Below are 15,196 nucleotides of genomic sequence, written 5' to 3' on the forward strand. Positions count from 1 at the left end.
TCGTCTCCTTCACGCAGCGTGGACGGAGCCGTCGCTCACTGGCGGAGCTGTTCGGTGCTGTCAGAGTGTTCTGAAGTGGGTGAGATGGGTTTTCCTGACATGGATGACAGCTCAGCCATCATCCTCCTCCCACTCCTCACCACGTCCACTGAGTCCAAGGACCAAGGACAGACCCGGTCCTCCTCGCCAGTCTGTCCATTTTCTGCTTGTCCCAGACACTGCTGGTCCAGCTGACACCTCTACAGTCATAGAAGGTCCAGACACTTCCAGATGTTGAGATTGTTTGAGGAAAAACTTACTTGAACATACAGCCAATGTCATTTAGCACCATCTCAGTGTAAAGTGGTTTGTCCTACATGTGAGCCATTCAGAGGGTCTGTTTCTGCAGGGAGGAGGAGACAGAGACATTTCTAAAGGTTTCAATGAAACAATTTGGAAAGTCCTTGTGTTTGGAAAAAGGTTCAACTGATCTCTGTTCAGTTACTAATATTTCTGTTTATGACAACAATCTTGCTGTTTTCATTCGTAGTTTGCATCAGTTTGAAAATTCAGACATCCCTGTTTCCTCCACTTCCTCCAGCCCCCCTGCCTCAAGCCACTCACCAGATAACTGGGAAAAAAATAATAGAAGTCGACCGTGTGGCCTGTCTTGACAGTGCCTGGTTCGTTTTCCATACTTGTTTTATACAATTTAGGGTTACGGAGACTTTTCACCATGTGTATATTATAAGGAAGGCGCTCTGGACAGACTGCCGGTCCATCCCAGAGATAAGTTCAGATGATAAACATGTCTTTGGATTGGAAGAGGCCAGAGAACATTTCATGCATGGGGAGAAGTGCTCTGAAATAAAAACCAGAGTCCTGTTAGGCAGCAGGACAATTAATTTATATTTGTGGAATTTTAATATTTGTCTTTTTCATTTGACTGTCTTTTTCCTTTCCTTAAAAACTGCAGGCCTGATAGAAAAAAATTAAATTAAATTGTATTGCATAAATTATTTCTCCCAAGGTAAACAGTAACGTTACCTGATAGATTAGATCTGGAAGAGTACTGCTCCTGTACATCAGCTCTGGATGTCCGTTGTAGGGTTCATTTTGAGATTCTTTAGTTTTTAAATCTCTAAATGGTGTCTTCAGCTGAACTGTGATCTACTCCTGGAGGGGCCGAGGTCCAAACCAAGCTCAGAGGGGACAGTGTCTTCTTCCTTCTGCTCCTAAAAATGATGGAACAAACTACCTCCTCGCACCAGACAAGCCCCTTCACACTCCTTTTTTTTTTTTCTTTTAGATAATCTTAAAATCCATTTTTATTCCTTGGATTTTGACCCCAGTTTGACACATTCCTCCTCTTTGTCGTTTTGTTGGTTTTGTTCTTTCTGCTGTTCTCACTCGGGTCTCATGCTGATTTATGTTCAGCACTTTGTTTCAGATGTGGCGTTTTTAAAATGCTGCATAGATACAGCTGAGTTGAGTACGGTTCCCGTCTGAATTGTGACAGAGTGACAATTGATCGAAAAAAAAAAAAAAGCTTTAAGGGAATGTGTTTTTGCAGATGACAGTGGTTACCTCGGTACTATTCTTCAATTTCAACATTCCTCTCATGAAATACTTCAGGATAATTTTGTAAATTCAACATGGGACAGTCGACAGACACGCCTCGAAGTAACTGCATATTTTTATTGTGTTAATCAAAAACAACCTGACATGACGTTTCACAAAGACCTGGGAGTTTTACAGTGTACCACGTTAACTTCGGGCTTCCACCACTGATTTGAGCGACGGGCCGCTCAACACGCCACGGTTGCTTCGCCATTATTTACAGAGCTCTCCTTTCCCCCAAAACGGACACACACACACACACACACACACACACACACACACACACACACACACACACACACACACACACACTCTCTCTCTCTCCTTGTGAGCTACTGAGCAGGGGTGCGTCAAATGGCTTGGGACACAACAGGAGTGTGGATCGAAGGGCCGAAGACTCTAAACTTGGACACTGTCTTGAGGAAGTTTCTCCATTGGCTGCAATGTACAAAAAACACGTTGAGGATACGTTCTTTTCAGCAGAACATGAACAGTACAGATGTGAATCTACATTTATAAGAAAAATAAAAATCCACCACAACATATCAGCTTATCTTTGCACATAAATACATAGGAATAACAATAACAATATTCAACATATTGTGCTTTCTTTCTTTCTTTCTTTCTTTCTTTCTCTCGCTCTTTCTTGATACTACACCATTGTCAAACGCGTTAGCCACGAACATTGGTCATGCAGTTTCAAGCACAAAATGACAGCTGGCTCAAAAAAGGGACACATCACTACCTAAGAAAAGTGATTCTTCCTCGAGGGAAAATTTTCACACGACTCACTACGTTTTATTGAATTAGTAGTGGAAAGTCGCTTGCAGGCATTGGCACTCGTGTCCGTTCAATTTAATCTGCGAGTCGTCTCTTTGGGGATGCGGTGTCAAAACGTGTCCCTTTTCTCACCCTTGGTCAGTTCGGTTCGGTCCGGTTCGAAGAGTTAATCATATCTCTATGAAGAAGGTATATAAATAACGACAATGACTCCATACATCTAAACTCCACCCACAGTCTATGCTGCCTTCTTATAACAAGGCCTGTGTGAATTACTCAACTCACCAGAGCCAGATGCACAATTTAGACCTTTATATTCATCTTTTCTTTTCTTTTTTTTTTTAGAAAAAAAAAAAGTTTTCATCAATGCAAAACATAAATGCATGTTTTTATTTTACAAGGCTGGCCAGTTTCTTTCTTTCACGTGGGTAGACTATGAAAATATCATACCACAGGTAGGCTGTACGCACAATGTACACGAAGGGGGCGGGATACACACACCATGTTAGCACGGACAACCAACAAACGGGGTTTTCTTTACAGGTAATACACAGAGAGTTAGACTCGGACGTGGAGAAGGAAGACCTTATTCAACTAACTGTCCGTTATGTAGAGATGACGTCGTTAAGCAGCAAAAAGTCAATTATATTAATGACTGTAACTCTACGCAAAGAAGTGATTACAACAGTGTACAAAGTCTGATGGGTCTTTTTTTTCTAATCTTCTTTCGTAAAGAGTGAAAATGCTTGATGGGGAGCGTAGAGGAGCTGCGCTCTGTGCATTTTACTATGGCGAAGGAGGAATCTGTGACACGCTCGTTCTCATATTATTTTCATATCGATTTGCCACAAACAATATATGCAGGAACAGTGTCGGAAAAAAAATTAATAAGTACCGCTTAGAATAGAAAAGAAAATCATTTTCTCACTCATAAATATCATGCTAATATATATACTGTAGCCCAGAAACATGGGTTGTCATAGTCCACTGAAATCTACTCTGTTTCTCCTCATCCTGGTCACTGAATCACTGCGTCTCACTCGAAACCACCAGGCGCAGCCTTTCTCCTCAAATAACCTGGGATGTGAGCACTTTTCTTCTTTAAATGAGTTTTGAGATGATGTTGGCGTAAGGTATTTCATTCAATACACTTCCTCTGTATGGGTTATTTGTGGGCCTAAGCTAGTTTATCTGTTCTCCAGCTTTGTTCATGTAATGTAAACCTCGTTGACTCTCACACCATGGGATGTGAGGAGAATTTCCACTTCTCGCTCTCTAGTGGTTTGGACCAGTGAAGCAATAGAAGCATATTTTTCCAGAAACGGATGTCTGCCTGCTCTGCACGGTGTGATTTGTGACATGTCTCCATGTGCCGAAGGAAAACAGTTTAAGAATAACCACCAAACATGTTGTTGTTCACAGGTTGCCATCATCTGCATAATGTCGTAAATATGTACAAACGGATCCTGCGAATGGAAACAGATGCACCAGGAGCAGCACTGGAAGCTGAGCGAATCATCAGATATGAATCTGGCTTCACACTTGTGCACGAATGTCTTTCCAGTTACAGACCATCACTTCAGTATGTTCCAGTTGTCTTGTTGCTACATCTTCCTCTTGCTTACACACATCCCTCCAGTCCGCTCTTCTTGTTTTAAAATCTTCAGGTAAGAAAAAAAACAAAAGTGGTGAGGAAAGTTCTTGCCGATGAGTGGTGTAGTCCAGGGTAGATATGCATATTGTGATCCATCAACCACCTTGAATGTGTCGCTGGTTTATGGGAGGCAGAGATATAAACATCCTCTGCTCTGCGGACGTCCTCCGTACCGAGTCAGTGGCGAAGGGAATCACAGGTGGGTGCAGGTTTACGGCCCACAGATAGAGGCGGGGTTACTCCCACAGCTCTGCTCGTACAATCGACTATTCTAGTGGAACAGTGTAAAGGGATCGTGCAGAATCACTTTGGGCAGTAAGGCAGCACATGCAGGGGCTGGCCAATGGGACGAGGACTCGGGGATCGGGGTTCCGCAAAGTGGGGGCATCCATTGATAAATATACACAAGATAGGAGGTGCTGTGTGTGTGTGTGTGTATGTGTATCTGTGTGTGTTTGTGTGTGTGTTTTGTGTACACCTCCAGGAGTTCCAGGTCTCAGTCTTTACCCATCAGTCTCCTCCTGTCTTCCAGTATCAGTCCTTGTGTTTCCCTCCCTCCGCCTCTCTCTCTCTCCGTCCTTACTCGCCCGCGCTGCGCGGCGCTCTGGGGTTCGGCTTCCCGTCGTGGGTTCGGCGGTTCCTCCCCTTCCTTATCTCCTGGAGATGCTTCCACTTCTTGTTAGCCGGCCGCACCGCGGGACCCGCCGGAGGGGCCTCCTTCCCTTGAGCAGCAAAAGTCTTGTCCGCCTGCTCGCCGCCCGCGTTCTTACGAGCCCAAACCTGCTCACAGATCTGGTCGACGGTGCTCAGGTTCGGGTGGTCGACCAGCTGCATGAAGTCCCGGTACCACAGCTTCTGATTGGTCATCGGAGGCCCACCTCCGCTGCGGGGGTCTAATCGAACGGGGGCATCAGAGGGCAGGTTGGAAGTGGAGGGGGATGTCGAAGGTACGATTTCCAAGGTGATGCCCAGCAGTGTTTGGGTGAAGCCGTGCTCCATGGCGTGGCACTGGTAGATGCCGACGTCTCTCTTCAGGACACGTCGAATCAGAAGACCCCGGTCCGTCTGCAGGATGCGGTCGTCCAGACGAACCTGGATTACAGGAAAATGTAGAAGTTGAAAATAAATGTTCGTTGTATTGGATGTGCACTGTATAAAATATAATTTATTTTGACACTGAATAATGCATGTAAAGAAAGGTGATAAGTAGAAATTAGCTAAATGTGCTAAACACATGTCATGGCACATCACACTGTGTATAACTGAGTGAAGATGTTTTAGTCATGGGATGAACGAGAGCACTGATGCTAAGATATTCTGGGGTCACTGCAGTGGGTTCTGTGATCCACATATTGTATTTATCCCATCATGCCCTTCCTGTTTCAACCTGGATAATTCGGTTTTAAGAGCGTTGCTCAGAGGCACCGTGGCATCAGCAGTGGAGTTCAGCCAACAACTTTCAGCCACAAGCTTCCATCACCTCGATCCTTCACCTTCCTAACTTCTCATTGAGACACTGGAAAACCTCCTGGATGAGTCTGTGGACCCCCTCACCTCTTCCCGGGGGTTCTGCGGATGTTTCTGGAAGGTCCACGTGACCCTGGCCTGAAGCGATTTGGGGATACACTCCAGGAAAGTGCTGCTTCCCTCGACTCCGAACAGTTTCCTCTCTGCAACGCGGTGCTTATGATGGTCTGCAGAGGGAGACAGAGACAAGAACAAATGAGCTGCAGCCTCCCAGACTGGGACAGGATGAGAGCTGCAGAAAATCCCAGGACTGGAGGAAATGATGTCCAATAGGTAGGTAAGGAGGCATGAGAGGAGTAAAGAATAGACGTTAGACTATTGCATGATACCCTTCTTTCTTGATGTAACAGTACTAGCTGGGCTTCTGTGTCTGATTTAAGTACTTTGATTTCAGTCTTTTAAACTTATGCCTGCACTGAATTCCCAAGAATGCAATGAAACACATTGGTTTGCTCAATACCACTGAACTCATTTCAAAATGTGTATTAATAATGTAAAGTACCTGCACAATTTAAATATCTGTCATTTAGATTTTAATTATTATTGATATTATGTATTTATTTTTACATTTTTGGTTACAAAGTTGTTTCTTTATATGTGAATGAGAGAAGAAATGAGGAAAAACTGTCAAAACCGAAGCCAGAGGCGGTAAGTCTTTGAACCTCGATAAGCGTGCAGATTAGTGGGGAAACAATGGCGAACAAAATGCCACGGAGGTCCGATCAGCACTTTGGGGCTGTCCCAAGCTCATCAGAGACAATTCCTCTGACCTTCATTAGTTTGCCACGGCATGCCACATGATGTAATCATATTACTCGGAGCTCCTTCAGTTTGAGCGATTAGCCTCATTTAGTTACGTGGCAGAAAGACAGAGAGGAAGAGAATACCCGTATTGTGGTCTGGAGCGCAGAGGTCAACAGAGGAGAAAGAGAGAGGCGGGTATTTTGGATTGTCTGGCACGAGGACAGTGAGAAATAAGACGCCAAGAGCAGGATCAGTCTGAGGCTTTCAACATGCGTGTGTTACAGTCAGCCTACAAACCTAATTAAAACTGCCAGAGCTTACCTGCCTCGTTTCGTAACAAGAATAACTTCAAGTGTTTCTAATCTTCTAGTTATTGTTCTAAATAGATCCTTGTTCGGGCCGTCCTACCTCCAGAGCAGAGAGTGTTGGGGTCTCCGTTCCTCACGTCCTGCCGGCGGAAACGTCTGAAAGGAATTTCACTATTTAGAAGAAAAATCATGACTGTTTTGAAAGTATTTGTACAATCTAATCATGTCATCGTATCAAGACCTCTTGTTGTTCGGTAAATAGCGAGTACAGGACGTCCCGTCCCAGGCGCAGTAGGGGTCTCTGGCCAGGCAGCACTCGGCGCAGGCCTTCCCGTACACACTGCAGCGGTGCAGCGGCACCTGAGCGATCCCCGTGTCCGAGCCCACGTACAGCTGTTGCTGTGGAGATACAGAGCCAGGAGAAAACACCTCAAACACTGCATCGTCAAAGCTGAAGTCCGTCTGAATATTTTCTGAATGCGCCATAAATGATCAATAAAGTTCCTGCAGTTAAAAACATTAAAGTTAACACACTAAAAGTACAAAACAAACAAACCCGCTTTGAGGAAATCTGCATGTTGATGATCGACGAGGCATCCTGAAGAGAAGATCAGATACACTCGATTAATTTACATGTTTCATACTAATGAGGACAAGAATGAAGAAATCCTTTAACTTTGACTCTAAATATTCTCTACTTTCCAGAGAGAACATTGTGTCCAAATATTATTAAACCTGCATTCTTACTTTAAAGACCTCCAACTCCTCCAGTAAGAGCTCCTCCATGTTGTTCCAGCTTTCCTTGGGGACATTGATCACCTTTAGGACTGTTCCTCTGTCTGAAATCAAACACACACCAAAACTTTACATCATACAACATTCTCAGCTGTATTCATAATCTAATTCTTATGTAACAATCGCTTCATCAATTCATCTTCCGTTCAACCAGTTTAACTCGAGGGAGCTGGATCTGACCCCAACTTACAAACTTAAACAGACACAAGAAAGTCCACACAAACTCTGCTCCCGCTACACCAGCGTGTCGCCCACATTCAACAGCTAACGGTGAAACGTGTCCCGTTACCTGTGCCGATGAACATGACGTCGTACTGTCCGTCGGCGGCGTTCACCCGGTCCACGGCGATCTGGGTGAAGCTGTACTCCACATTGGTCCGGACGAAGATGGGCCTCCGGGTCATCGGGTAGACCGGGTTGTACATCAGCGGGTGGTGGCGTGCAAACTGGATCACGTCGTCCGGGAAACCCTTCGTGGACTCAAAGCTGCCGAACGTCTTGCTGGGACACTAATGAGGACGAGGAAAGTCCATTTTAATTCATATTCTATTGAACTGACGCCTCAACGGTCTGAGTGCTCTTAGCTATGAAACGGGGATGGAGGTGAGTGACAGCTGTGTCCGACCGTCTCTTGGCACCACATCCAGATCACAATCAATCTTAACCACCAATTTTTTAAGTTGTAAAAGAATTTGGAAAGACACACAACTTTGAAATCAAGGTTTTGCAGTTTTCTGCCTGACTCAGCAGCTGTTCGATCGAGCCACAATAACCCTGCAGGACAGGACGGACTGCAGGACTTGCTCTCAACAGACGCTCTGTACCATGTTGAAGCTTCAGCGTATAATCATATATCTGATGGAAAATGCGTTGCGACCGTGTGCGTGTAAACTGAAGCGAAGCGAGCGAGTCATCAGAACTTCAGCTGGCCAGCAGTGCACAAAAGGCACAATTCAGCCGGCTACAGAGAAGTGATTATGGTGAGATGGGTCTCAGGGACTTGTGAGCTTTACCCCGGGTCAGAGTCCAGCCTCTCTCTGTCTCTCTCTCATTAAAATTCCTGTCCTGAATCTTCTAACTACTCATTTTTGGGTTGTTTTTCCTCCTTAATTGGTTGCTCTACGTATCCAACAGAACGTACAGCTCATGTATTTTGATTTGGTTGAGGCATTTTGCGTCTGAAACTACTTTAATTGCTTCTGCATACTTGTCCTCGTGAGCATAAAAGCTTTCTTAAAACTTGTTCTGCTGATTTGTGAAGTGATGATGTGCTCACTGTGGGCCAAAAACAATTAGGGATCGTTGGACTGTGGCCGTTTGAAGCTCTGCATAACAAATCCTGCTGACATTATACCTCTGCGCTTAGCAAATTTAAAGAGCAGGCATGAGCACATATCGATCAGGGAGAAGTTTCTGGAAAACTAAAGGTCTAACACTGGATGCTTCTGTAAGGACTTGTCACAAAGCTGATGCATGCAATTAAAGTTATGCAGTTCAGTCCTACAAACACAATTATTATAACCATGGAACCCAAAAGAACTCATGTCTGTGCAGAACAACATTTAACTTCTACAAAAGTGCTGCAGATATCGACATGTGCTCGAGTGAATTGACGTTTAGGACCTTTTGACATTCCTATGGAAGGGGCTTTATAGGTGTTCACATACCATTCCTGGGCGGGGATAGGGGACTTTTCCCTGGAAGGGGACCCACTGGTAGTTGGGCCCCTCTTTGTGAGCAAAGGGCCCCAGGAAGGCCCTCCGGATGTCATTCATTGAGTAGAGACACACAGCTGAGCCTTTAAATACACTGCTGCTGGGAGAGAGGGGAGGCTGGTTAAATATAACAAACCGACACACACACACACACACACACACACACACACACACACACACACACACACACACACACACACACACACATGCACAATCTGAATAGACTCTGACCTGGAAGTAGAGAAGACAGTGTAGACCAGAGGATTTTTCCTGTCTCTCGTCTGCAGCAGGAACACATCGCCTGAGGACACACACACACACACACACACACACAGGTTAGGTGGCGGGAGGTCAGAGGTGAGGAAGAAGATAAACAGACCCTGTACTTTGAAGACACATTTACTGTGTCCTGCTACGTAAAAATAAATCTCACAAAGTTGTTGTGTTTTTGAGTATCAGTCGAGAAGTAAACATATTGAGAGTCAAGTCCTCACGCTTTTTTTTAAAAACTGGAAGCTTTGCTTAAATGAACAGACTGTGACAATCAGAGGAGAGAGAGTTCAGTTCATTCGAGGTGAAAAGCTGCAGAAAGATCTTTAAAAAAAACCTCCAAGTCGATCAGAATCATCTTGAGACATCATGCAGCAGCAGCTTAAACCACATGAGAGCCCGTCAGGGAAACATTATATAATAAAAGGTTCAGCAGACGCTTCATTATTTATTGCATGGTACCTTCAGGCAATTTGTCAGTTTTAAGACAGTGTGATCTTTAGCTCAGACTGGAAGGGAAATGTTCTCCCTTTGAAACTCACTGGTCACAGATGCGTGGTGTCAACAATAATCATCTATTCAATAATGCTTCATTCCACGAATTGAAGGAGAAAGCTGTTTCCTGCTGAAGTTTCATCTTATGGGGTTGTATTATTTCAAGGAAAAAGACCCAGTTAAGTTAACATCGTAGGTCTAGTTAGACAAACCAGACCGAACCAAGCTCTTTGCATTTTTATCCCTTTAAACCGTTTACAGTTTGAGGAGCAGATCTTAGTTTGTACTGACAGGAAAGCTTGAGCAAAGTGTGAATTCCTGTGGATAACAGGTCCACTTCACACGTCTAACAGTTTTACCCATTCGAGCACACACACTGTCTTTCACACACACCACTGGGAGCAAAGTTTGTTCCAGTGGGGTCAACATGGACAGACGTAAAGGGGCTTGAAAGTAGCTCACTCTACCAACTGATGGACAGCTTGATCCAAACAATTATTTTCTATAATAAGAGTATTCCTCCATCCACATCAGTTTATCCTAACTTCTGGACAGCTTGTCATGGAAACACATGACGTGTGGGTGGGAGTCCAGACGCTGGGTCGGAAAATCAGCCTGTAGAACAATTTGGATGAACAATGTTGGAAATTACAACTTTCTTTTTGTGAGTGACATTAAAAGGAAAGTTCCTGGAGCTGAGCTGTGTGACATCTGTTGAGACATGTTGAAGTCAAACCGGAGACTTTCTTCAAGATCAAAAGCACATATGTTCAGATCTCCGTCCATTTCCTGGAGGGTCTGCAGGTTGAGCTTCAGGACACGTGTACAGTGTTGGATAAATATTCGCTCCGGGGACTTACGGAGTTCATCAAAGTATGTGTCGCTGCCATCGGCTCCCGGGACCGAGCAGATCAGGCGGGTCTTGAGGAAGGTTGTCCATTTGTTCACCAGGCTCCGCTGTCCGCCCATGTCATTCTGATTAGACACGGAAAAAGTCCAGTCATAGATATTAAATTAGATTAAAATGTTCCAACCTGACGTGGTTCATATTAAATTACCAGATAGTGATATAATAAACCTTTTACCCTGCACAGCTGTCCGATCCGTGAATAGGTCGACTTTCCCAAACCCTGAGCTTCGACCGCTGTTTCCCGGAAGAAGAAGAAGACCTTGTCGTCATCGGGGTTCTCGCTCTCAGGGACCCAAAAGGAACCGATGAACTTCGGTTCTGGTGGAAAAATCAAAGAGCATCAGTGTCAGATTTCCCCTCAATGAGAAGCAGTCACCATCGCTGCACACACACACACACACACACACACACCATTGAGCCAGCGGGAATCATGCTGCTCAGTTCGAATGGAGGGACGTTTCCCTAAACTCCTGAAGATGGTGAAGTCCCGTCCCATCAGGTCGGTGGCCACGCCTGCGTACAGCTCATCCCCTGGAAGACAACGTTAGAGAATAAAGCAAGGACAGAGTCAGTGGTGTGGATTAACTACGTTTCCTTTATGATTTACTTCTACTTGCAGCTGATATCTATACCGTAGTTTGACTTACCCACAAGTACAGAGGCAGCATTATGCCGAGGGTCATATGGACTCTTCCCCTTCCCGTCCTCCACCTTGGAGGGATCAATCCTGAACACGTGGTCCTGATAAAGGAAGAGAACAGGCAGGATTCAGGGGCTGTGATTTCACCATCGTTATCAACTTAAAACAATCTGGAACTGGAACTGAGGGTGACGGATTCCTTTGATCTGCTCAGAACGGTTTACCTTCATGCATCAAGATCGGCCAGCGACCATGCTGTTCTGTTACCAAGTCTGAGTCACTGCTGGCCGTCACATGTAAGCAGCCGTTTGTTTGTACACATAAAATCTATTGTCCAAGAGCTCCTTCTTGAAGTCATGTTCTCATTGGATTTATAACCACACTGAAACAATGATGTCTGTGTGTGAGACTGAATAGTACTGTATTCAAGCAACGACTGTCAGTGTAACTGCAACGTTTACTTTTTTTGCAAATAGTCACCAGATCACTGTTTGTGTGTTTTGTCTTGTTATGATTCTCACCTCCATCCTGTGTCCCACCTCCACGAAGGCACAGGTCGGGTGGAAGGCTCCGGTTCCGCAGGCGTATAAGTGAGTGCGATTGTAATGGTGCACGATCTTCACGTAGTTCACACAGTCAGACTGTAAAACACGCACACACACACACACTCTAAATCAACAATATTCATTACAGAAATAACTTTTTTCGTCTTTATATCAGTATTCGTTGTGAACATTCTCTGCACCTTTAAAACAATCACTGCATGCAAAATCCTCTCATACACTGTCATGGCTGTTGTGGTGAATGTGGACTCTGTTCGCTGGTTGTTTTTTGATGTGCATTCCTCTCATAGCTCCACTGTCCACTGTCATATCCGCAGCTCCTCCTCTGCACATTGTTGTGACAGCCATTGTGTTCAGCCAGAACACACACGCTTGCATTTCGTGTGTAAGTTTGGCTCAGAGATCAAAAATCATGCATACAGTAACCGTTTTCCCTCCAAAAAAAGGTACGGATATAAATGACATCTAAGAGTTTGACTTCATGCAGATGTTCATGTTGATAATCTTTGGTAATCTGCTTTCATTAGCCGGCTGAGATAAACCTCCGAGGATAAAAGAACCATGTGTATTATTTCCCATCCTTCGTAATAACAGTCTTTCTGCCTTTCTGTACCCTCTTAGGTCTCCTGCAGACAGCATGTTATTGACCCACACACACATCTGTCCATCTCAGGGTCGGGTTACCATGAGCTGACTGAAAAAAGGCTTCACGTTCGATAAAGTATTTTGATTCCATGATAAAGGAGACGGGCTGTGCACTTCAGATGCTATATTGTTATGATGGAAACTCCCAAATAATATTTTCATTGCAGTTTTCAAAAAAACTGAAAGTACAAGGTGTGTTTCATCCATCTCTTTAAAGGATGCTTCCACCCTTTTTACAATCACACTTATTTTTCTGTGTATGTCCGTCCAGTCTGTGTCTCCAGGGTGACAGATGGGCCCGGTTGTGAAATCAGGGCCACAAGAAATGTGGCTCATTAAACCTTCTCACACACACACACACACACACACACATGCACGCATGCACACACACACACACACACCCTTCTGTGGTTCTGAACAAAGACCTGCCTTCAAACCACTAAAACCCACCAGGGGATTAGAGATGGAGTTGTATTTGTTGCTCTCTCTTTGTGAGCGTGCACATGTGAAGGCGTCCAACCGATCGATTCGTCTCTTAAACTGTTAAACATGAGAGACCTTAGAGGAGGCTCCCGAGGAGAAGGTGCTCAGCGTCCGAACGCAGCACACAAACACACACTACCAACCTAAATCCTGGAAGTTCGCCTCCACCTAACAGCCATTGTACTTTAAACTCTGTGGGGTGTGTGTGTGTGCATGTGTGTGTGTCAGGGTGCAGAGAAAGGTGAGAGAGTCAGTAGAGTTTGACAAAGTAAATTCTTTGATGTGACAAAGAGAGAAAGACAGAGCAGGAGGTGACGGGAAAGATGCTTGAAAGGCCTCGAAGAAAGGCCCAAAAGGAAGGAGGAGGAGAAGGACACTGAGTTATGCCCGCAATCACAGCTCCTCACTGTGTGTGTGTGTGTGTGTGTCTGTGTGTGAGAGGTGGCAGCAGCGGCATTAAAGGGTTCACTGCTCGACCTTTGACCCCCCGCCACCTCATTAGTAGAAACACTGAGCAAATTGCATGCTGTGACCTGAGCCCAGCCGGAGCTTTAGTCCTCGCCATCACGTTTAATAAAGCTGCATTGTTGCCCCGAGGATGTCTTTTTCTCCTTTTCCTTTCCGTCTTTTCAGCTCTATCGATGATTAACCCAAGCTGCCCATTTATTTTACTGGCCATTAACGGCTTCTTTCTGCTGTTTCTCACTCCTGAAGTATCAAACTATGTTCAAATGTTTTTACAGCCACAGACAGATGTACTGTCAATAGTCTAACTTTCATCCATGTTTTATTATTCTAACTCAGCCAACAGCAAGGCAAAAGTTTGCACTTCTTCTCTCTTTTTCTTGTTTTGGTGTTGTTTTGGTGACTGTGCTACACATTAGACGCCCCACACAGCTCAACGCTGCGTTTGATCACATTGCTTGAGTTGGTCTTTGAATCAAACGAGCAATGACCGATAACGCCTGGTAGCTTGGAGACAGAGAAAGTGAGAAACCCACGGATGAGACGCCAGCAGGAACACACAGTCCCTCACATCTGAGGCTTTAAACACCGAGACGCCTGGCGGCGCTGAATCAGACCCGCAGTCCACTGTTTACTGCCTCTGTCTGACTCTGTTTATGTGCGTGCGTCTGTGTTTGTCTTACTGTGTCTGTGCATGTTAGGTGTGTTTCCTGCGAGCGGGGATGTGTTTATTGTGTCGTGTGGAGCTGCTGTGATAATGTGGTGCAGGACAAGTTCCTGCAGTCAGAAGCAATCAGTCTGTTTGAAGCGACTTCAGTGCACAATAAACTTTTAAACTATCCCACTCCTGAATTCACAAATGAAAATGCGCCCTAAGAAAAATAACTACAGAGTTCACATTTATGGAAGAAAATGTGAGAGTGAGAGTTTGAATTTTAGACTTCTTTGACAATCAGGTTGTAAATGCTTGTTTCAAAGATTTCATGTTAATTAATTCCTTGAGCATGAAAAGGAACAGTCCTAAAGACGCTTGTAAATATTGACCGCGACGCCATCAGTAACTTTTACTTTATCATACAAAATTTCACCTGACGTTTTCTAGTTTCATCTTTTTAATTGTTTTTGCTTTATTCCTGCTTTTCCTCTTATTTTGGAGCAGCTTCACCAAATGTATTCATCTTCAACAGTTTGAGATAATATCACCTCTACTGACCACCCCACGCACCCACACACACACACAGACACACACACACACATACCATCACTTTAACTTTACTGAAGAATGTCTCTAAATTCAAACTCAGACATGACTATTACTTCCCAAACCTGACCTGCACTTCAGTCTTAACCTGACGCTGACCTTAACGGAACTCTAACCTTCAGCTGAAAGTGTATTTCACGGGTGATTTATTTTTATCCCCTTAAGGTTGAAATGACTTGTTAATGTGAGTGTTTGGATATGTTTAGGTCCCACAACTCCTCAGCGCTCATAAAGCCACACACACACACACACACACACAAACACACACACACACACACACACACACACACACACACACACACACACACACACACACACACACACACACACACACGGTCTGGT

The 15,196-nt window shown here is 44.6% G+C and overlaps 1 protein-coding gene across 2 annotated transcripts in view; it reads right to left on the reverse strand.

The window, feature by feature from the left end:
- Positions 1-3,936: 3,936 nt before the first annotated feature.
- Positions 3,937-15,196, reverse strand: part of sema3b (sema domain, immunoglobulin domain (Ig), short basic domain, secreted, (semaphorin) 3B) — a 65,350-nt gene continuing 54,090 nt past the window's right edge. For both annotated transcript variants that reach the window (XM_030118474.1, XM_030118473.1), the window contains exons 5-18: positions 11,959-12,078; positions 11,445-11,538; positions 11,209-11,328; positions 10,973-11,115; positions 10,748-10,862; positions 9,354-9,423; positions 9,075-9,219; positions 7,697-7,916; positions 7,360-7,451; positions 7,169-7,210; positions 6,854-7,011; positions 6,713-6,768; positions 5,588-5,727; positions 3,937-5,125 (exon numbers count right to left, since the gene is read on the reverse strand). In XM_030118474.1, coding sequence (XP_029974334.1) covers positions 4,613-5,125; positions 5,588-5,727; positions 6,713-6,768; positions 6,854-7,011; positions 7,169-7,210; positions 7,360-7,451; positions 7,697-7,916; positions 9,075-9,219; positions 9,354-9,423; positions 10,748-10,862; positions 10,973-11,115; positions 11,209-11,328; positions 11,445-11,538; positions 11,959-12,078 — 2,028 coding nt within the window. In that variant the 3' untranslated portion in view covers positions 3,937-4,612. The remainder of the gene's footprint in view (positions 5,126-5,587; positions 5,728-6,712; positions 6,769-6,853; positions 7,012-7,168; positions 7,211-7,359; positions 7,452-7,696; positions 7,917-9,074; positions 9,220-9,353; positions 9,424-10,747; positions 10,863-10,972; positions 11,116-11,208; positions 11,329-11,444; positions 11,539-11,958; positions 12,079-15,196) is intronic.

This window comes from Salarias fasciatus, chromosome 20 (assembly GCF_902148845.1).
Source record: "Salarias fasciatus chromosome 20, fSalaFa1.1, whole genome shotgun sequence".
NCBI lineage: Eukaryota > Metazoa > Chordata > Actinopteri > Blenniiformes > Blenniidae > Salarias > Salarias fasciatus.